This window comes from Pelmatolapia mariae, linkage group LG22, assembly GCF_036321145.2.
Source record: "Pelmatolapia mariae isolate MD_Pm_ZW linkage group LG22, Pm_UMD_F_2, whole genome shotgun sequence".
NCBI lineage: Eukaryota > Metazoa > Chordata > Actinopteri > Cichliformes > Cichlidae > Pelmatolapia > Pelmatolapia mariae.
Window position 1 is genome coordinate 31,056,012 of NC_086245.2, and position 23,263 is coordinate 31,079,274.

At 40.0% G+C, this 23,263-nt stretch overlaps 1 protein-coding gene across 3 annotated transcripts in view; it reads right to left on the bottom strand.

Annotated features, from left to right (window-relative positions):
- ptprua (protein tyrosine phosphatase receptor type Ua) overlaps positions 1-23,263 on the bottom strand; it is a 245,385-nt gene that overhangs the window by 80,052 nt on the left and 142,070 nt on the right. For all 3 annotated transcript variants that reach the window (XM_065471328.1, XM_065471329.1, XM_065471327.1), the window contains exons 5-8: positions 17,870-17,985; positions 12,359-12,530; positions 9,069-9,362; positions 432-752 (exon numbers count right to left, since the gene is read on the bottom strand). In XM_065471328.1, the coding sequence (XP_065327400.1) occupies positions 432-752; positions 9,069-9,362; positions 12,359-12,530; positions 17,870-17,985 (903 nt within the window). The remainder of the gene's footprint in view (positions 1-431; positions 753-9,068; positions 9,363-12,358; positions 12,531-17,869; positions 17,986-23,263) is intronic.

The following is a 23,263-nucleotide window of genomic DNA, read 5'->3' on the forward strand; positions in this document are numbered from 1 at the left end:
AGGAAAATATTAATACAAAGATAAGCAAAATCATTTTACCATTTTGCTGCCGGCCATGGCTCAAGCTGATTAATGTTCCACTGGTCTCCATTTAAAAGGCTGATCCTCCATTTACTTATGCTGATCCAGCCTATTCTGTGAGTCAGTATTTGTGTGTGTTTCTGTTGTTTGTTGTTACTGAATGACTAAAGGCATACATTTGTGTAAGAAGTGCACAATAATTATCTGAGCATGAAGGAGCAACTGCACATTCAAGAAGTTCTGAAGCCAGAGCTAAGTAACAATGACAATAAAGAGCTTCAGTGCATGCATAAAAAAGCATCGCTGTCTCCCATAATGATGGTGCAGTTAACAAATGCAAGCCATTTCAGCAAAGCCCTGCATATGTGAGTGCGAGCATTCACAGGGCAAAAATGTAGCTGCCCACTCACTGTCTTCTTCAGTCTGAAAGGTGACCTCTCTGCTCTCCTTCTTGCCCTCTGGGTTGGTGAGCGCTAGCCGAACGTGTACCGCACGAAAGGGTGGCAGGTCTCTCAGGGTAAAGTGAGAAGTGTTGCGATCCACAGACAGGCATTCCCTGACGGTCGCGTTGTTTCCTCCACTGCCCCCTGTTGGCATTGAGTAGCGGTAGCACAGCAACAAGGTGTAGGTGTGACAGCGGGTGAGGTTGTATCCCAGTGGCTCCCACTGGAGGGTCAGCTGCCGGGGCTGGATTTCTGTGGCTGTCAGACCACGCAAGGCACGCATGGGCTCTGAAAGTGGTAAGGAGAAGAAAGTTAAAAAGGCAACACTGTGGTCACATTTACCAGTTTAAAACCCAAAAGCACATTGAAGCATTTTTTAAGTGATAGAACCAGCTGGACTAGATCTTATATTTCACATTTCTACTCTAACTTATCAGTGTGCTATGCTCATAGCTTCCCCTTGGTAAACAATGTGTTTCATTGTGTGTAAATCATCTTCTTTTCTGTCTTTATTGTTAGTTTTGTATTTAGCTTTTCCTGCTCATGCTTCGTTGCTTTACTTCCCATCCTTGTTCCTCTTTTATAATTCCCTGCCCCAGCCCTGTTGCTTTCAGTTGTGTTCATTAGCTCCACCTGTTCCTCCCAGTTTACTTACAATACACTCCTTTAACACAAGAGTTATAGCCCACTATATATTTTCCATTTGGTTCTGAGAACCATGGCATGCTGTTAAAAACTCAAAAAATTGATGTATTACAGAAGGACAATAGAGTAGGTTTGGTGTTCCATCTGAGAGCTCGTCACTCCTCACAATCATTTTGCAAATAAAACTGACCAAAATAATAATAACATTTTATTTATAATCATAAATAAAAAGAATTTGTGAAATTTTGCTTAAATCATTCACCAAACGAGGAATGATGTAATGTGTGTGACACAGCTGAACTTTCCTTCCACTGAGCAGAAATACATGTCCACCTGCTCTGTCTGTGTAGTACTTTCTTTATTTATTGACTCCTAATGTACTAAAGCTAAAAATACACTTTTTTTGACTGATACTGTGTCTCTCAGGTCAAGTTGTTCAAATTTAGTATTTTATGATCACTATCTCGCCCTTTCTTCTGAGCTTGATGACCTCATTAAACCCCAACAACTCCCTCATTGCAGAGGGGCCTTGAATAGAAGTCTGACTATATAACAGACAATTAAATTAAAAAGCATAGTGAACACATGCATCATTTTCTAAATACATTAGGCCCATTATGTGTTTTTTTTAGTCTTATGATTGTATTCAGTCACTCTCTAGTGTAAACTTATATATATATATATATATATAAATAAATAAAAATGTGATATTCCTTTTGGGAGATGGACTATATAATCACGAATGTTGGCTAAATAAACCTCACAAGTTCTTAGAGTTAAATGTCTTAATGTTTTTTTGGTGAGCCAAAGACTTGTTGTCTGATATGATCTAAGTGTTGGAGGGTAAAGTCGAGAAAGATGGAGCAGAACATCAATACGCTGGTTGTATCCAGTGTATTAAACTGCTCTGCTGAAGGTGATTTGCCCATCAGTTTCACACCAATCTTCTCCTTCAGTCATCAGTTTTGACCCAAGGAAGTTCACAGGTCAGTCAAGACTAGTATTTTTTAACACAGAAAAAGGAGGATATTCCCATATGTTCAAGGAATATAGAGGTAAACCATTCTTCTTTCCATTCAGTGCCGTTTCATGTTAAAAGCACCCTATCAGTGTTTATAGTTAGAATTATATAGTTAAAATAACTTTCCAGTCCCCACTGACACTTTTGCTGGGGAGGTGGAATTGGTTGCTTTGCTTTGCTACTGAAAGCTGGTTACCAAAGATTAAATACATGTCCTTTAGTTTTCAGCCTTGTATCCACAAGACTCTGATCACATAGCCTCAGGGATGTGATGGGGTCACATGGATGTAAAGTTGTCTGATGTAGGCTGGTGCTTTTCCACACAGTGGGAAAAAGTCAGAACCAGACTCTTAAAGTGAACTCTAAAGTTGATGGGGAGCCAGTGTAACTGAATAAGCAACAGTGTGAAATGAATAAACTTAGGAGACTTATTCAGAAGCCTCACAGCAGCATTCTGAACAACCTGGAGACACTACAGGGATGTTTTATTAAGACAGGTGAACAATGAATTATAATAATCCAGACGTGATGAAATAAATGCATGAATAATAATTTCCAATTTAGAGTGTGACTCGATGGCACTCAACTTGAGAATATTTTTAAGTGATAAAAGGAAGAGCAAACCAAAGATTAAACATGAGTGTTTAAAGTGAACGCTGCATCAGAAGTCACCTCAAGGTTCCTGACAGAAGACGATTTAGCAAATGTGGAAATGGGACCTAGAATTTCCATTATCTAAGGTACAAATCTGTCAGGGGCAAAAACAAGGACTTCTGCTTTCTCTTCATTAAGATGGAGAAAATTGTCAGTCATCCAACTTTCACCAGTCTAAGCATGTATGAAGGATGTGTAGCTTAAAAGAATCTTGGGGCTTAAAAGAGATATACAATTGAATTTCATCTGCAATGCAGTGATAAAAATGTCTTTAAAAGTTCTGACGAGGGAACAAATATAACAGAAACAGTAAAAGCCCCAAAACAGAACCCTGATGCACACCATAGGGAAGAAACGTGAAAGATGGCCTGAGCCTAGAAGCAGCCATGCAAAATGATCATTTGGATAATTTAGAACCACTCCAAGAAGAATTCACATAAGAAGAATAGGGTTTGTTAAATGGAGACAGCAACATTTGCTGCTGACTTTTCAAACTTACACTATAAGGTTAGAGAAGAGTGAAACAATGGAAGGAAAATGTAACTGCCTTAAGAAGAAGCTTGCAAAACAACTCCTCATCGTTTGTAACACAAATGAGGTTCAGCCCTTGCAGAGAATCACATAAGAACGATAAAGCCTAATTACTGCTGTCATGTGTGAACACTGTGATTGCAGTTCTTCTCGTCCCTGTGACGCAGAACGTCCAGTTTCAAGCACAAAGAGGTTATTTCTGTCTCCAAGGTTGGCCCGAATCTCCAAGTGTACTGCTGAGACGTTAGATAAACCAAGATGAGGGCAATGCCCTCAGCACATAGTGGCAAGGCAGTACAGAGCTGCAGACAGAGGGTAACAGCTATAGCCCTGCTGCTGCTGCTGCTTCACTAAACATAGATCAGAAGCTGAGACGTAAAAGAATAACCAATGTCACGGAGGAGACATCAGCTTTGAGGGGACAGAAACAAGACAGAGAAGGAAAACTCCTGAGAGACCTTGCGATTTAAAAGATGTTCTTCCCAAAAGGGCAAAATGTACTGAGTTAGATTGCTTTGTTCTCTGACAGCTGATATAGGCTAAAACCTCCCCATAGAATAGCAACAATCAATCATAACAAAGAAATTTAATTCCAAAAATATGTATCAGGCCCGTCATATCAAGGGTGGCTGAGTATAACTGGATTGATAGATTTTTTTAACAATATCAGCCCCGTGTAGCAGCCCAATCCTGTTAAAACCACGTCTGCCACCAGCAGCTCACTGACTGAATGTTCACCTTCTGCTCCAGACACCATTACTCATCATTAGAGCAGCACCACAGCAGTCACTGTCCTGTCCTCTCCACCCGCCTGTCCTCAGCCAATCCTGCCCCAAATCGACATTCTGCTTGATTAGCCTAATCAGAGGGATTAGCCAGAGGCAGAGGGAGTGATGGAGGGATTGAGGGGCTGGACAAGAGATGAGCACTGGAAGAGGAAATGATGAATGGGGGAGAGTCCCAGTGGATCTGCACATTTCATGCCATTGTCCTCATCTTTAACAGCTGCCTCTGTGAGCTGCCACTGAGGTCTGTCCCTCTTGCCGGCAGCTATGTTAAAATTATGATGGACTATCAGTTAACACCCTCGTACTTAACAGTGAAACCACATGAGCTTTAGACTGCTGACATCTTTCAATGGTTTCTATAGACGTTGGCATCTAGAAATCTAACTACTGATATTTAAAGTGCATTGATGTTCTATAGCTTCATGACAGCTTGTTGATGTTTTGCAAAAAAAATATATAAAAAATGTGGGTAATGGAGTGTAGGTCATAAAAATACTGCCATTACTGGTAAAATGACTTATTTGAAAAGCCATCAAACAGCTAAAAATTTTAAAGATGTGAATAAAATTTACCATTGGAACCCATTTGCTACACTCTTATTTCAACACTTATATGATAATAGCTTTGGCCATCATATTTATTAGTTATGATAACACTAGACTCCAAATAAAATACATTTGTGTAAGAAGGGGCAAAAGGTTATTGATGACAGAAAGTACACTCTTTTCCAGAAGCCCACTCTCTCTGATGCTGGCTCTGATTGTTCTGTGTACATTTTATATGCTTTTGTTGAATTGCATGAATGGTAAAAATAACACACTATTTTGGAAAATTCCTTGTAGAGGACGTGTTGCATCTGTTTTTACATACACGTGTCTGCACTGCTAGACAATCACTGTGGCAGAGGAAGTGGAGGGAGGATTTTCTTTTGTAGATGAAGACCCCAGAATTCCAAGTTGGATTAGGAAGCTTTGGGCGATCTGACAAACACTTTATTTTAGGCATTTGAGATGTATCAGCTAAAAGCAATGTACTCCATCAATTATTAATAGGTTAATCTCTTTCTCTCAAAGATAAAACTTGAACATATGCTGCCTTAAACAAGAAAAGGAAAGAAGATATTAATACTGGAGTACATGGCACATCTGCATTCATGCCAAGATCTCCCTTCTGCAGCCATACAGGACACATTTAGACCTGAAGCTAAAGCAGATGGGCACATCATTCACTTAGCATTTGAACTGGAGGTCTGTGTGGTCAGCAATTCTGAACAATAGCCCCATGGGATTTTAATACCCTGCACCAGCAAGGATGGAATGTGACAATTGACCGGTGTCCAAAACGAAATGCTCTCTGCTAAAAAAAATGACTCCCGGAGACACATTAGGAAGAAAAATTCATCCAGAGTTTGGTGTCACGGGGCCTCTGCTGTCTGCCGCTTTCTCCCTGGGGATAAAGCTTCAGATGTGAGCAATGGGAGCCGACAGGAGGTGGGCGAGTGAAAGACAGTGACAAGAGCGGATCAAAGAGTGTGGCAGGTGACAGGGACGTCATGCCATCTACTTGACAGAGCAGCAGGGTGTCTTTTTCACCAAGATGAGCAGCACTGCAGCTAAAACAGATGAGAGGGACAGAAAAGTCTCTGCCCTCTGCTTTGCATGGCGTAACATGAAAAAAATGGAGAACCTTTATACTACACAACCACTTGTGCTACACTGTAGTTGAAGGCTGGGCTTAGACCAGTCCTAAACCAAAGAGTTCGGTGATTCAGCCTGATTTCTGTACACATCATCCCCTTCTCACTGAACTCTAATCGTGCATGTAAATGAGTACTGATGAAAGCATGGCTAGATCCTCATTTACATTTGTGTTTTCATTATGAGCCACAGTTAAGTAGAAAGCATCTGACACCTTCTATGGTGAAATAACAACAGAAACACCTTTAGTTCTTTTGTGGCTGCAGGCGAAGTACAAGTTAAGTGATATGTCATATCACCACAGAAGCTTGTGAATCTAGATGCGCATCAGCACAAGAAAGTCTTTTGTTTTCTGTATGTGTCATAGCAACTCATCAGCTGTCAGATGTGTAGTTACAGTTCCTCAACCTCTAGCATTTTATTAGATATGACACATAGTCACAATGCTAACAAGCTAATCCTGAGCATGTGTAATAGTTACCATGATCAGCATTTCAGTGTGCTAACATTAGCTAATCACAGCTAAGCACAAAGTTCAAGATGATGTGGGTTAATTCTGCAGGTACTATGATATAAATGAAAATACTGAAAAAAACAAGACAGTGATTAGATCTAATTTATTCTGAGTGTAACATAAATGTCACCACACACTTGATGGCCATCTATAATGGAGGCATTTCTTTAAAAAGCACAAGTCAAACTCACAGTGGGCCCAGGTGAAGAGACAGGGAAAAACCAAAGATATCGGGACATGTACTCTGGGAATTATGAATTGACTTGTAGCGAATTATATACCAATATACAGTAGATATAATAGATAAAAATATTGATCTTCTTTGTTGTGCCCAACCAGCGTCATCTAGGGTTCAAAAGTTAAGTCAACAGAAGTGCAGAATCGCCAGTTCCTCCAATGGCCACTGGAGGGGGGCTCGAACAGGTCAATCCCCATAGAGCAGGGGTGGGTAACTCCAGGCCTCGAGGTCCGGTGTCTTGTAGGTTTTAGATGTGTCCTTGAACCAACACAGCTAATTTAAATGGCTACATGACCTCCTCAACATGTCTTGAAGTTCTCCAGAGGCCTGGTAACGAACTAATCATTTGATTCAGGTGTGCTGACTAGGGCTGGGTATCGTCCCTGATTTCTAGAATCGATTCAATTCCGATTCACAAGGTCCCGAATCGATTCGATCCACGATTCGATTTAATTCGATTCGATTCAATTCGATTTGAATCTGGGAAATTTTGACAGTCAGAAATATTATAATTCAAATCAGTACATTTACATATTTTTGTATCTATAAAAAGGAAGCTGACACACGCAAGACTTTATCAAAGGTGTAAGCGTCACAGCAGATGCCTTTGTATCAAAGTAGCTGAAGATAAAACACAGAAAAACATGAAGGTGGTTTTCCTGGCCTGGGATTTTATAAAAATATTCTGCAGCACATCAAAAACGAAAGAAAACCATTAATCAACATATGAACGTTACCTCTGACGTTACAGCGGTTTTATTAGAGACACGGCTAAGCGTTTTGCATTTTGCATAATTTTAAAAAGTTTAAATTTGTTCAGCATTGAACGGCAGAAATTAGGTTCTCTTTTCGGAAGTATGTAAAATGAAAAAAAAAAAACAGCGGCCGACAGCACTGTAAACAACAGTAGACTTGTGCGTAACAAGCAAGCGAATAATGAAGAAAACAGATTTTTAGACGGAAATGCGATTTTTATCGTGGGTGAAGCAAAACAGCAAAAGTCAGAGGGAATTCATAACGATGTTTATGTGAAGCGTAGTTTGGATCTTCTTTTGCTGCTGGTTTAGTCAATATTGTTTGGAGAGAGATAAAACTAACAGCTTTAGAATCAGCGCAAAAAGGGCGTGAACACAAAGCGCGGACACGTCGACACATCAGAATCAGCGAGCTGTCGGCTTTCAGCCCCGACCGTGTCCGTGCCGTTGTTGTGCCAGAGAGTGATTGTCTGCCAGACAGTGTTTGCCGTCCGGAGCGCGCACAGCCGCTTAAAGCTGCAGCGCCCGTCAGGTGACAAAGGCGACATCTCGCTGATTCTGATCCGCGGGTCCGCGCTGTGTGTTTACGTCCTTGTGCAGAATCCATGTACCTGCTCTCATTTACTGTCTTAGCTGTTTGGTGGCTGTTGAGATTCTGGCGTTTCGGGCAAAATAAATTTATATTTAAAAAATCGATTCAGGATTTTAATGAATCGATTTCACGTTATCCAATCCAGAATCGATTTTAATCGATGAATCGATTATTAAAACCCACCCCTAGTGCTGACCCAGGGTGAGCTCTAAAACCTGCGGGACACTGGCCCTCGAGGCCTGGAGTTGCCCACCCCTGCCATAGAGTCATATATTAAAATGGCATTAAAAACATATTTAGGGCTTGAGAAAAAGTTTTGGTCTATATGAATAGTTTGCTCCTTAACACATCTTTACATTGGGTAATTTTCCTTTTTAATGACTAGTCCACTTAGATATTAGTAAGGCTTCAAGTTAGCGGTATGGCTGTTTTAATTGACACATGTGCCGACACAGACAGCTGTTGTTCTATGTCTACAATTTAAAACATTCAAGTGAACCTTGTGAGTGTGTTTGTGGTATTGGTGCCTTTGGGATGGACTTATCTGACAAATATTAGACCCAGAGAAACATTTGACACTAACCCACTAAAGGTTAGTGTGGCTGTGCATTGTTTCCATGTAGTTTAAAACTTTATCTTCCACCAGAAAAATGATGATGCTAACGTCCAAAAATGCTTCCCAAAAAAGTGCAGAACTGAGTGGGTGTCTGTATACCTATGGTGCTTTATATTCTAGCAAATCTCAACTCTCAACTCATGCTACTTTAGCTTTTAGCATTTCCTCTTTGCACTGTGACCTTGGATATTCAATAAAGGGACATTATGTAAGAGGAAGTAATGCTGCACCAATAAGTGTTAGGTTTTACCTGACAGACAAAAAGAAGCATAGTCTTTTGATTTAAGGTCATATTTATTATCAAAAGTGTAAGAATTTGCTGCTCTTTTCTGCTGTGTAATACTAAATTTAATGTCCATTATTTCTATCAACCACACGTTCTAAAATGTAAGGGTCTTAATATATATTGTCCCACCTATTGAGGTTTATTCTAACTAATGAGATAATCTCTTGATGCCAGCAGCAGCTTTCTTTCTGTCTGTAATTGAAGCCTAATTAACTTTGATGTTGTGTACTCTTTTTTGAGGACACTGTGACTTTTTATGTGACTTACCTGCACACTTTGTCCTGCTGATCAGTGGGGGCCCAGGTGCTCCGGTGCCTCCTTCCCCAGGCCGGGTTAGAAGGACACTGATGTGATACTCTGTGTCTGGCTCCAGGTGCCAAACCTTGTATGTAAGCGAACCCACACCATGAGTCTCTGTCCAAGTGGACTGGCTAGCCCGGTACTGGATTTCCCGCCGAATGACCGGTCCATCCCCCACGATGGAGTTAGTGTTGAGCTGGATGATCAGATAGGTGGGACCTGCCCGCAAAAGCTGGGGGGGTGCAATCGGTGTTGGTGGCACTGAAAGGCAGAAACCAAAATAATTTCCTCTACACTTTTTAAAGTACTTATTATTTTAAATTCATATTAGAATCAGGCTTTGGAAGCAAAATTAGAAACAGGAAAAACTCAATTAAAAAATGCGAGTGCGTCTGATGGAAAACAAGTTTCATTTTTTTCAGCAGGAAGGAAAAGTTGAAAATTAGGAAAGGAGAAGTGAAGGATCTCTGACATGGATTTTCTCTTTTTGTTTTACAGTTTCAATAACATTATTTCTGCTCTACTGGAGCATTTAGTCATAAAAATATTTTAATCACATCAGTACTAGGAGAAAGATAGATAGAGCAAGAGTGTGAGAGGCTCTTGAATGCTGAAAAATCTTAATTTTCACTCTAATGATGCTGAATAAGAGCTTATTTGCATGAATAATTGCATAACTAATTCAGTACTCTATGTGCATAAAAACCTACAGCCTTGACGGATAATATGACCCTCATCAACCAGGTGAACATCAAATTAATTCATCACACGATGGTGTAGGTGAGGAACTGGGTGTGCAGTGATTCTGACTGATATATCGCAAGATTATAACACCTGCCTAAAGATGTTTTATGACATGACATATTGGGACGTAAAGAAAGAGATGGTGTTTCATCAATTCCGCACCTTTCAAAACACACCTATTTTATTTTGGCAGACAGTGTCAATGATGTTTCTGTTCTGCTCACTCATTAGCAAATGTCAGTGGCAATGAAAGTGTAAAATAACCGTTATTTTGGAAAGACTTGTTATTTTACTCCATCACGTGTAGATCTGTGCAGCTGAATTCATCCAACAGTGAAAAAGCTTGTTGAAAAGGTGACCATGTCAGATGTTGAACACTGAAAATGCAAAAATGCTCCACACCTGCAATGCCACATTTTGTGGTTGCCAGTTACAGCATTGAGATTCAATACTGCACTATTTCCAGAGTAAGAGAGATTTTTCCACTGACAGGCTCAATAGTTCTGTGACTTAGGACAAAAAATTGATATTAAGCACCTGGGACATCTCTCCATTTGGATACTTGGTAGCTGAATTCATACAATTGACATAATAAGTGACATATTTATAATATCACACTCATCTCCACAGTTCAATTTGTCTACAGGCGGACTTTCAACAAATCAGTAGTTACATGTAATGGCAGATGACCCTGTGGACCATGACAAGGATGCTGTCAGTCTTTTCAGCTTGATGATCACTGTTAATTATTTGAGTGCACACATAAGGAGCGAAATGAAAGAGAAGCTGGGACTCAGTGGGTGAAGGAAGAGAAAGAAAGACCATTTCTCAGGAAGCTGGAAGTGCTTCTGCATTCATTTCTCTGCTGCTCAGTGAGAAAGAAAATTCTCTCTGCAAAGAGTGGGACCTGTAGATACCAGGTATGAAAAATTTCCATGTGTCAACTGATGAGAGAAATCCCTGCTGTGCAACTCCAAGAATCTATGGCTTGAATAAAAATTGCCCTCCTGGAGATGGTGTTTCACCTGCACAAAATCAACCAGAAGAAAAGACCAAGGCTGCCCAGACTGATGGCGTTGCTCTAAATATGGTAACGCTGCATGTTGTCATCTTATTCGTGCAGGGGGGAACTTGCAAACACAAACTATTTCATCTGGTGTGCTGCTACTTCTCCAGTAAAAAGACAAGTTGAACAGAGGGCTACCCACGGTCAACAAAGCAAAATAAGCAAAAGAACATGTCAGCGATTGGGTCAGCCAGCAGGTATCCTTGAGATCTGTGCCAGGCAGCTACTTTACATTCAGTTATACAACAATCTACAGCTTCTCGGTAGAAATACACACAAAACACTTTTACTTTGACATATTCGATTGCCTACCTGGATTACACTCGAGTTGTTTTGCAGCTGCCGGTAATAGTGTCCTCACACAGTATTGGACTGACAAAGATTTCCTTCCCCGTTAATAATTTAGACCCCACAAGGTGGGAAAAAAATACCAAAGTTTCCTTTTAGTTTCCTCCTAGCTTTCTTCAGAGCACAGAGAACAAATCTAATGATTTATGCCCATTTGGACAGGCAAATGTGTTGAATAAATGAGAGAAATAAGTAACACACTCAGAACAGCTGATTTTGCAAAGAGACAAAACTATGATATCAGAAATAGATGAAGCAGCTAAACACATAATGCACAGTGAAAGTAACACAACTGCTGCAGAAAAGCCGAGGAGACCCAACCGAACCAAACTCATTGTTTATTTCTCTTAAAAATCATGAAGATTTTACTGTTTTCCACTCAAAGCATTGTATTTCATCCTTGGATATTCCCCATTATTGTGGCTATTGCAGCTGTTTGGATTGCACAAGTGAGCATTTGCTGGGGAAAAAAGTATAATCTACCTGTAGCTTACTTTCAACATTTTTCTGGCTGAATGTGAACAGAAATGGGAGGCGAATGGTGATTTTTGCTGTCTGAAGTATGGATCTCTGTTGCAGACACTTTCTTTCATTTCAATTTTATATACATAGCACCATATAACAAAAAAACAGTCGTCTTAAGCCACTTTATATTACAAAGTAAATACCCTACAGTTCTCACTGACCTAATCCCAGTGCGTTAGGTGACCCATCTGAGGTTGTGGATGTCTTTCCATTTAGCATGTGTTATTGCTGCAGAGCTCATGGCGAGACATCCATCACATAAATTGCTCTTACCAGAGACACAAGGAAGACATACGGCCCTCTTTTTAACAGCAAAGATGAAGGCAAAAGTAAAACTAAAAAGCTCTTTAAAAACTTATTTTGAGGCAAAGTCAGCAAATCTCATATACTGTACATAAAAGATGGCCATAGCCACAGGATATCAAACGTGTTTGGATTCTGATTCTGCCAGAGGTTTGTTCCTGTTTAAAGGAAGTTGTCACTTCCTACTGTCATCAAGTGCTTTCTCGTAGGGGGTCATCTGATTGTTGTGGTTTTCTCTGTATTATTGTGCATGAAAATGTTTACAGTTTACCTCTGACAATTAGTTCTCCAAAGTTGGAGACGGTGGCACCTCTGGGGGACAGGGTGATGCAGCGGTAGAGGTCCTGCTCTCCACGCTGTGCCTCCACCTGGAAAGTCGCCATCAGCCGCTTGTGACTCAACCGAGACAGCATGGACGTGTCCAGCAGCACGCCGTTTCTCCGCTGACAGCCAGAAAAGGTCCACAGAGAGAGAGAGAGAGAGAGAGCACTGAATGCACCAACCCAACCGTATGTGTTTACCTGCATCTGTCCAAGTCATTAAAAATAGGTAAGCGTCTGAGAAGCAGACAGGAAGACAAAACAGGGCTGGAATTAACCACATGGGAGGGCAGGATAATAAATGTGATAAATGCCACTGGTCACAATAGTTTGTTCGCTTTCAAGACCAGTAACACAGGCCTCCCGGGTTGCTGTTGTTTCCAGCACCGGGGCTCGAGCTGACATCTCCTACCATGCTAATGTGTCAGTGCTCCAGGCACACTGGCAATTGGCTTAAGCGGTGGAACAGGAAATCAGAGGCCAGCACTCGGAATGAGCTGTTCCAGGTGCGAGATACAATATATACAGCCTCTCGCACAGTATAAGTAGATTATTATGTAAGCTGTCGCCTGCTTACGCTTTTCACCAGTAAGTGGGTTTGACATCCGCATGTTTGAATTGGTTTAGGAGGATGGGGGGAAAATACACTGCTGTTAGAAAATATGAAATTAGATATATAGTGCCAGAGTACTGCCTACAGCTACAGATTATACTTCAATTTAACTTTGGCCTTGGTATCAATAAAATCTGCAATCTTCTTTTATGTAATCTCTGTTTAAATTTGTTTCCTACTTTTTTGTTTTTAAAAAACCCCACTTTTTTTCATCAGTTTAACATGACTTTTTAATGTAGAGCATACATACAGTTTATTTTGTTGTTGTTGTTTATTTGTTTGCTTTTTACGTAAACTTTAAATCCCACCTGCAGGCTTTTAAAGCAAAAATGCTTCTGTTTGCCAAGTGTGCTGCCATTCCTCCTGTCTGGCAGCAAGCCCTGCATCATAATGCAATTAAGAGTTTGTATAATGACTAATTCAGGTTTGGACTCGGCACATGTTGATATTAAATAAATAGCATCTGAGAGTGCCGTCTGCGATTTTTGGGCTCAAGGACAGCAGAGGAAATATGATGTAAATGGATTAAGAAACATTATGCTAACAATTTGTTTGGACTAGCTAAACAGAAGAAAGAGTGGAGGAGAGCAGCTCCAGATTGGTCCAGAGAGGACCTCTGCATTGGCAGGGAGATCAAAGAGAAAGCAGCAATTAGCAGTCTCGGTGCTGACGATCAAACAGGCCCTGAACAACAAATGGAGGAACAGAAGGTGGTAATGGCTTATGATATATCTCCACTCTCTGTTGTTACCAGTTTTTGTTTTTTTTCCCCCTAAATGAGAGGAGCAGGGAGGAGTGTAACATGTGCTGACATGGGCTGAGAAGTTGCAACACTTTGTCAAATTACAGAAGACAAGCCTTCTATTGTTTCTTTGCATTTTCACATGTGTGTATAGCTCAGTCAACAAATTTGCAAAGTCTGAAAGTGATTTAAAAAAATGGCTCTTTCACACACCGATGATCTTCAAAGGCTTCGATACAGAGAAGAGAGGGTGGGGGTAAAATAAAATTGAGTGGAAACACAGGGGATGGATCACCAAGTATACAGAGATCTCATTTGCAAAGTGTCTTCTCCCTGCTGCTATCATTTCAAAAGCACTTAGATGTGCAGGCTTCAAGGCCAAAAGAAGGAGTGGAGGCATTCAAGGGTGGATTTATGAAGACTAATATTAGCTCATATTCAAACTATGAAAACTATTTTCAGTTGCATGAGAAAAATGACTTTAGGGGCTTTTGTAAACTAAATGCCATCCCAATCAAAAAGCTAGAAAAGCAGAGGCACAAACTTAATAATCATCCAAACTCTCAAACAGCTCTGTGCTCAACACAACCATTAAAAGGCAAAAACTCTGAATCACAAACTTTCTGAATTATGTAAGAATGCTAAATCGCACTACTATTACTGATATTATGCTGACATAAAAGATAATGGCTCCCATTTTCTTTAACGACTACTGCACAGTTAATTACGAGGTCAGAAGAGGTGGCTTCACGTCTTTGCCACCAGGTAATTCTGCGATTGACTATTAAGAGACAACCGTATTGACCTTCCATGAAGTTAGAGGACTTGAAATTTTTAATCCAAAAAATTTGCATTTGTTAGCATTTTTTTTCCTTAGAGCTCCAAAGCAGGGGATACTGCATAAGAGAACTTCAGACGCCAGTGAGTTTTGGACACAGGAGGATTTTGTGTAAAAGCCTGATAAAGTTTGACGAGAGCCACATGCTTATGGCTAGATGCCTCGGTCAGAGCACGTCTGCTCCTGTAAGGTGCGTCCAATCAGCAGTGGCAAGTACATGCTGGCAGTGAAATGTGGACAAATCAGAAACTAGCAACAGGGTGCTGGGCCGCTTGCTTCACAGTGGCTTCCCATCTCTTATAAAATCTGCTGCTAACTTCTTGATGCCAGATACTAAGGGCACCTTCAGGAGTCCTGCAGAGTCCGTGCAACGCCAGGCCAGAGAAGTTTTGGTAGGATGCAAATGACTAACCACATATTTTGCAGGGGTACTTTTAATGTTGTGTCAGATCAATCAAGTTTGAAAAATCAATTTAAAATTTCAAGCGGTTTTGGTTTGAAGTCTTCTGAAGTGATGAGCTGAATTCATATACTGAATACACTGTTGGGAGTTCACTAAACTTAATAATCAAGCCTTTGGAGGGTGATGATTTTAACAGGCTTCCAAGCATGTGGTGTTTGGATGGTTAAGACTCTTGAGACCCTTCTGTAGTTTGAAGTAAACAGATATGATGAAGAAAACTGGCTGTGCGAACAGATGTGATATGGTTAAAAAGGAAATAAATAAATAAATACAGCATTTCTTTTCTGCAGTATCTTCAGAAAAGAAATACATATTTGTACTGTACCCTACCAAGTTTCATAGCCACCCATCCATTACCATTGTTTCATATTAGACATTAAAATGGCTAAATAGACGGTGTTGCTAGCTCACAGTCCAGTCATTGTTCTTTTTTCTGGTAAAAATCACAACAACACTAATCAGTGACAGACTGCTGGTTCAGAACTATCTGTCCAAAATCTGCGATATAAGTAACATCTGTGGCCATAGTCATCAAATATTAATACAGATATCAATATCTTATATTTAAAAAAAAATGCTAAACTAATAGCATGTAAAGGGGCCAAAAGTCTATTATTTATTCATTATCAGTAAACACTCCAAATTTATTTTAAGCACCAATAAATAATTTGCAAACATGGGATTCAAATATTGCAGCACTAAGAGCAGTCTCCATGATGATCATCTCTCTGATCCACTTGAGCAGTATTGAGCTGTATCAGTACTAAAACACAAGATTGTATAGCTGTACTTTGGGGCTCAATGATAGTCAAAATGGTACGCATGCTAAGAGATTTAAGTTTATTTAACTTCCATGCATTCGCTTATCCTTTTACAGGGTCGCAGGGAGGCTGGAGCCTATCCCAGCTATCTTAGGGGGAGAGGCAGGGTACACCATGGACAGGTCACCAGTCTGTCACAGGGCTAACACACAGACACAGAAAACGATTCACACCTTTGGACAATTTAGACTTTCCAATTAACCTATCCCCACTAACTACATGTCTTTAGACTGTGGGAGGAAGCCAGAGTACCTGGTGAGAACCCAACACACCGTGCTAACTTTATAAGTTGCATTTTCATGTCATTAGAGAAAGTTGGACACAGTTGATCTCAGTCACCTGCTGTGATGTAACACAACAGGTTTTAAATGTTTAAAACCTTGTGGACACTTAAGTCATTCAAGTTCAATACCCCTCTACCATATCCAGACTTTAATTGAAAATCCAGGGTTGCTATTGCTTCTGATCAGAAATGATGTTTGATGTTCTTCAGCTAAGGGTGAAAATGTGGTTGTGTTTGTTAAGCTGTGCTGTGTCAATCTGAAAATAGGCCCGCCATTGGAACACAATAAGTGGTGGAATATGTCAATCTCATGATACAAAGCCCCTGTCCACTTTAAAAGCTAGTATGACATGTAAATAAAAAGAATTTTCCCTTAAAATCCAAAACTATCCCTGACCTAGACTAATTTCCCCTTTAAAGTCATCTCCTTGTGCATCCTTACAACTGTTTGTTTGCAGGTTCTAGATTAGATTTCTCACTGGAAGTCCCACAGATTGTGCTGGTGTGTTTTCAGTGTGTTGTATGCTGGCACACGATCACACAATGAAATTCAGATTCACAATCTGGCAATTGGAGCAGTTTGAAAGAGACGCTGATTTCTGTGCTTCAAGCAAGTTTGAAGTCCACTGCACCGTGCACAGTGCAAGGTCAGAGTATGACTTTCATGGAGCAATCTAAAAGCACCAGCAGCATTAAGAAACCAAGAGATGCACAAGAAGAAGATCTGGAAGGAGAAAAATTGCTGCATTTGGGAGAATTAATGGACATTTTTTTAGGCTCTGGTTTGTATTCTGCTATGTTTGAAAGCCAAATCACAAACAAATCTCTAAATCTGAAACAATCACCAGATTGAAAAGGAACAATGATGCAGTCTACACTTGGCACTGCAGTCCTCAGTATCCCTAAATTCACTGTGAGCAAATGTTTAATGGTGCGTTTCAAAACTCCACATCAACCCAATCGGAAAAAATCTCATTCACTTCTTTCAAGGTTTTGTGCTCTGGTGGACTGAACTAATATAAATGCCAATGCACAACTGGAATAATGAAGGATAATTGCAGATACCACTGTTTTGTCCCTGCTTGCAGCTAGGGCATCGAGTCTCAAGACTTTTCGGTAACACAAGGATTTACATTAAATGTACCAACAACATTTGTGAAATCTTCATACATCATCACAATTCATTTAAAAAGACAACCCTATTTATATCATATATCTTAAATCTAGTTACTCTCTAGTTTTTGTTAAAGAAAAACATCTATTCAATAAAAAGTGTCGATTTAATTGGAGATTATGTATCAGAATTTCAGGAGCACGACCACGCCTCCAAACACGCTCCTTCCAGTTGTCATCTATATAGGTTCCCCCAGTTCTGCAAGCTGTTCATTCTCGTTTACGTGCCCCACCCTCCCTGCCTCCTTGTTCTCAATTCTTTAACTTCTTCATTTCTGTTTAGTGCATGGGGATCTGCCAGGCCCGGGAGCCATTGCCAGTCCCCTTCGAGGCCTTCCCCAAACCGCAGCTCAATTCATGTCAAAGCATTCACTTTTACCTACTAAAATGCTGTCAAACCTAAAATAAGGATGTGGGCCTCATTTTAGGTGTTATGTAGAAGCTTAGCTGTGGCCTTGACTGTGCGAGCGAAGATAATTAATACAAAGAAAACACAAACACGCTAATGTGCACAATCCCTCGGTCTCACCTCCAGCAGGAAGGGCTCAGCCTCAGAAACTTTTCCCGTGGCGACACACTGGAACGAGGCATTCTGCCCGGCATTCACCTCCACGTCACCCAGCCGAGAGAAATGAGGCACCTTGTCTGTGGTAGGAGGATGCACAAAACACACACACAGAGATACACAGTGATGAAAGTGCCACATCTGGAGCTGAGCTTTGCTGTCTAAATATACTGAAAACACAGATGCTAAGTGTAATTTATTTAGAGCCTGTACATTAAATATACACCTAGATATAGATAGAGGCTCACAAACATCACTGCTGGCTTCTGTTCACTTTTCTAAACAACTATAAATGGTTCACATGACCATTTTCCAAAACACTTTTCAAAAATATTTAACCACAAAAACAACAAAATTTCAAGCTCCGTCGATCAGTTTGGAATGGACATCACAGCTGTGTCACGGCAGTTATGTGGCAAAAACATGAAATAGGTGAAAGAAAACTATCCATGTGTCCCTGGAAAAATATGAAAAATGTTTTTTGTACCATTGGGTTTTAGAAAAAAATTAAATGATGGGCTTTACTTTTATGGACTGCCATTGTCACCATGTCAGCATTTGAGAGCATAAAGGATGCAGCTAAGACTGAAGGCAAACCATTTTTGGAAAGCTGTATTTCTGCAAGATCAAATATTTTTGCTACTTTCTTAACTTCAACTGCTCTTTTTAATGCCAAATTAAGAATAATGGTAGTATTAACCTAATAATATTCAGTGGAATAAAGTAAAATGCAAAACAGTAAAGCCAAATTTCAAAAACAAGGCTTTTCTTACCTGCTGCTGTTTGCATGGTTACATGAAGGAATTCATAAGAGGCAGTTTGAAAAGCGTCTGCATTGTGCTGTACACCTACGGTTAGTCACAGTACTCTCTGCCAGTATATAAAACACAAGTATGTTCATTCACTGTAATGTGTGGAACACTGCATCTGCATATTGCTAATACATTTATACTGCCTTCTGCTATTTTGAACCACATTTTCAGGTCCTTTCTTTAAGCTACCTTGTATATTTATGAAAGAAAATGCATACAGTGTTTCTGTAACAGAGGTTTACAGCAATCTTTCTCATAAAGATTAATACAAAAGTAATAACTGAATTGTTTTTATCAATATTTCCATCTGTTGACAACTGCAAGTTCAAATCCTGATGAATAAATAAAGAAAAGAATAAATATTGATGCACAATCAAAATAGGCATTTTATTAAAAATGTGTCAGTTTAAACATTTGATGTTTTTTATTTCAGGAAATATATTTATGGGAAATATATAATTTTTAAAACTGACTTTAAACTCTTTCTGCAATAGCTTAGTAGTGGTAGAGAAAGGAAACAGGCACTGATGTAACATTTCTTTCTTTTGGTGACTTTCTAATATGCTCTACACATTAGATTAATGCAACAGGTGAGTTATAGTTTATTAGATAAAACTTAACTAAACACTGTTTAACACAAGAGTTCTGCTACTCCTGGATCATTTTGAAGGCTCAAGTTTGAAATGCTGTGTGTTACACAAGTGATTATTTTTTTTTAAATATTTGACCAATTTGACTTCATAATGGTGAATAGTGAGGTCCATCACCTCATTTGATGTAGTATGTTGATAATTTTGGACCGAAGCTGAGCGTAATTATGAAGTAAAAGTGTCTAAATGATCATTAATGAATTAAAAGAGCCTCTTGTTAACTGAATTTAATATAACTACAACAACTGTTCGTGGTTCCAATGGTTCCCGGCCTCTTCGTGGTTCCCATTTGCCTATGGGATTCCCCAGCTACTTGTAGCTGTCCTCAGTGTCTGTAATGTTGCCTTCTGGTTCGATCCTCTCAGTTTTGACTACTTTCCCTCTCTTTGTTACCAGCCGACACTTCTTCAGTCCGAATCACATTCCTATGTCGTTGCTGTATATCCTGGTGCTGTGGATCAGTGAATCAATGTCCCATTCACTCTTGGCATACAGCTTGATGTCATCTATAGAATGACATCTGCTGATCTCATATAGTTCTAGGCATTAGAGGATCCACGTGTGGGGCATCGAGTCATAGGCCTTCTTGTAGTCCAGACCTTCCCAAAGTGTGGGGTCCGCCCCCTGGGGGAGGCACAGAGCCATTGCAGGGGGGGCGCGGTATGAAAAGGGGAAAAAAAAAAACCAAAACAACGCTTGAACACTGCTAGCACGGGGCTCCCACACAAACGCAAAGCAGGAGATGAAGCAAAGCTGAATATGTTTCCAAACCAACTTCATTCTAAGCCAAAGACTGAAAATATGGTGCAGCATATCTTCCCTTTGGTTTCACCTGCACAAGTGCCGAGGTAGGTCTCCCCTGCATAATTGGTTTTCCCTTTGTCGGGAGCACGCGCTGGGCTCTTCAAATCACGGACAAACAGGATCCCACATTCTTGATTTTTAGTTCACAAACACTTGTTGTAATGACTAACTACTCCTGACATTTTAGAGATGTTAGCTCTTTATACAGTAAAGTTAAAGTGGGATACAAATAATATCAGGCTGATCCTGCCACGATTTGTCCCCCGGTTCAAATCACGGACAAACAGTATCCCACAGTTGTTTATGTTTTTGAACCCATTTTGCACAGAGAGGCACTTATTGAAAAATGTATTGATAGCAATGTTGAATATTATTACACAGGAAAAAAACAACTACACGTAAAATAATTACACCGTGACACCTCTGACTTTCTAAATAGAGGGACAGTAACTGCGTGTGTATATGTAAGCGTGTAAAACCTGAAGAGAGAGGTGTGAAAATAAACCGCAATGGACCAAAATATGGGTGTGTGTGGTTGTAGGATGTGTTTGTGCGTGCGTGTGCGCGAACATTTTTCTTGTAAAACAAAGGGGGGCCTAGCAAAAAAAGTTTGGGAACCGCTGTTGTAGTCAATCCAGGCGGTGCACAGGTTAGTCACTCTGCTCTTGCAGTCTTGGGCGACTGCTCTGTCTACTGGCTGGTGTTTTGCTCCTCTCGTATTCCCACTCTTTCTGCGCCCCGCTCATGTACTGAGCCATACATGAGTTGATCTTAGCCGCAATGATGCTGGACAGTGGCATATTTCAACATTTGCATATATTGGTGCATTTCCATTACAGGAAATACAATATAGTATCTTAAAAATACTATTAAAAATACGCAATATATCACAGACCCATCCAACAGCCAATCTAATTTCTCTTTGCTTGTTTCTGCAGGCTGTTAGAATAGAGTGCTGGAAACATTTCTAGACTAATTTTGGCCTGAGCAAGCATTCATTTAGGTTTTCACGCTTCCAAACACTCTTTAAACAATGAGAATGGGTAACATAGCTACCCCTTAAAACAACACTAATGAACAACATTCTGAATATAATGAGAAAATAATAACCTACATTATATAAGACACAGAGCATACTGAGCAATTCCTTCTGTGGCGTTAGCAGGATATGTACTGTGGGAATTATTTCTACTGGCTAACCAATGTGATGGGCAAAATTTAATTCAGACACTTTCATGCTTGGTTTCCACGGTAACTAACAGCAACATCTGCAGAGAATGGGATGATAGAAACTGCATCGAAAATTTTACCTTTTTGCTCATGTTTCTCTTTCCTTCTCTGGGCCTTTTGGTGCTCCGTCCATTCAATCAGCATAGTAACAGTAAGTGATTTCAGGTGCATATCTCAAACCACAACTAGCTCATTTCACATCATAAGTGATAAATTGGGAAGATGGCTAATGTGGCATTAAAAGAATGAAAAATTAACAGAATGGATACCCAATGGACTTTTGTTGTTGTGCCACCCTGAGTATTTTGTATGGAGAAAACAAGCCAACTTTAAAGTCTTCTCTAAAAGACTAACAGTCTCAGGGCCAATTATAGAAGGAGTCATTTGAGGATGAGGCAGTTGCATTAATAGTGACAGAGAAAATTTAATTTAAATCTAAAAGCCTAGTAGGTTGGATATGTGACTTGGTGAGCCTTAATTAATAGCGTTAAACATAAAAAGAGCCAAGGTAAATTGAGTCTCAAATGTATTCTGTCTGTCTGAAATGCTGGCTTTTTAAATTAGTGATGCTGCCTCTGCCTCCATGATGCAGGAGAGATTGGTTTGACTGAAACACGTGTTTAGAATAAAGGCACGCACTCCAGGGGAAAACAAGACAAATGTCAAATGAGTGGGAACGTAAACTGAGTAGCGGTTGCTTTTGAGCTGAAGCTTTCCTGAAGGGGCATACTATTATTCTTGTTGCCTGCAGGGAAATTTGCACTGCCTTACTAATGTTTACTTACATCTTTGTATGAGTGTGTATGTGTGTGCATTTGCTGTTGCAGCTATACACCAAGTGCAAGACTCTGTGCACGTGTATGCGTTTTTCTGTTCTAGATTTTTGTTTGTGTGTGGATATGCTTGGTTGAGCACAGATGAAACACATGAATCATGTGCTTCATGATTCATGTGTTTATGCTGCACATATAATATGTTGCAGCGGCTTGCAGGGACATTGTCCCCTAATGTGAGCTTAGAGGCATGTTGAGGATCCAAACGCCACCATCTGCACGAAGGCTAAACTCAGCCTGGCTCAGATATTGAGGGGCCTTGGCAAAGGCACCTACCACCACTCCATCACTAATCACCATGGACAAGTATCCTACTCCTCTCAGGACAGGGTCACAGAGGGCAAGTGCTAAAGTCTGAGCTGAGCTTCGATACGGAAAAAAAAAGAATCTGCATGCTGGTTTAAGAAAGGGTTTTAGCTCCTCTGTCGGTTTCCCAGTGTGGATTCAATGAATTATATAATGTGGCCTCGCTGATTTTTAGCAGTGCCAGTAGCCCTAGAAAACGAGATCTGAATTTCATGAGCTCATAAATACTCCACATTATCATTCATTAGCATTTTCCCACATTTAAGCAGCTAAAAACAATATTTCCATTCTCGCTCCCTTCTTACTGAAAGCCAGACTGGATGTTAGTTATAAAGATTGGAATACAGAAGTACTTGGTTTCTGAACAGTACGAATGTCAGTATTTCGGGGTCGTTCAAGCATGACTTCACTATTCTATTTAAAGGCGCATGAAGACATTTTTGACCACAAGGGGGCAGTGAAACAATTACAGCGCATCTGGTAATATCATTAAGGGCTTTGTCTTTTTGCTTCTCTGAACAGGGTTACTGGTAGACAAGTAGCCAACTACAGCCTCATCAAAAGAATGGAGTTTGATGGCAGTACATGAGATATTAGTGAAATACAAAACGATTATGCTTTGTTAAAAAAACAATGATTTAAAGTTTAGTACTAGTTTTATATTTTCTAACTAGTCATATAATATTTATATATGCTTGATTTAGTTTAAATGTATACCAACAC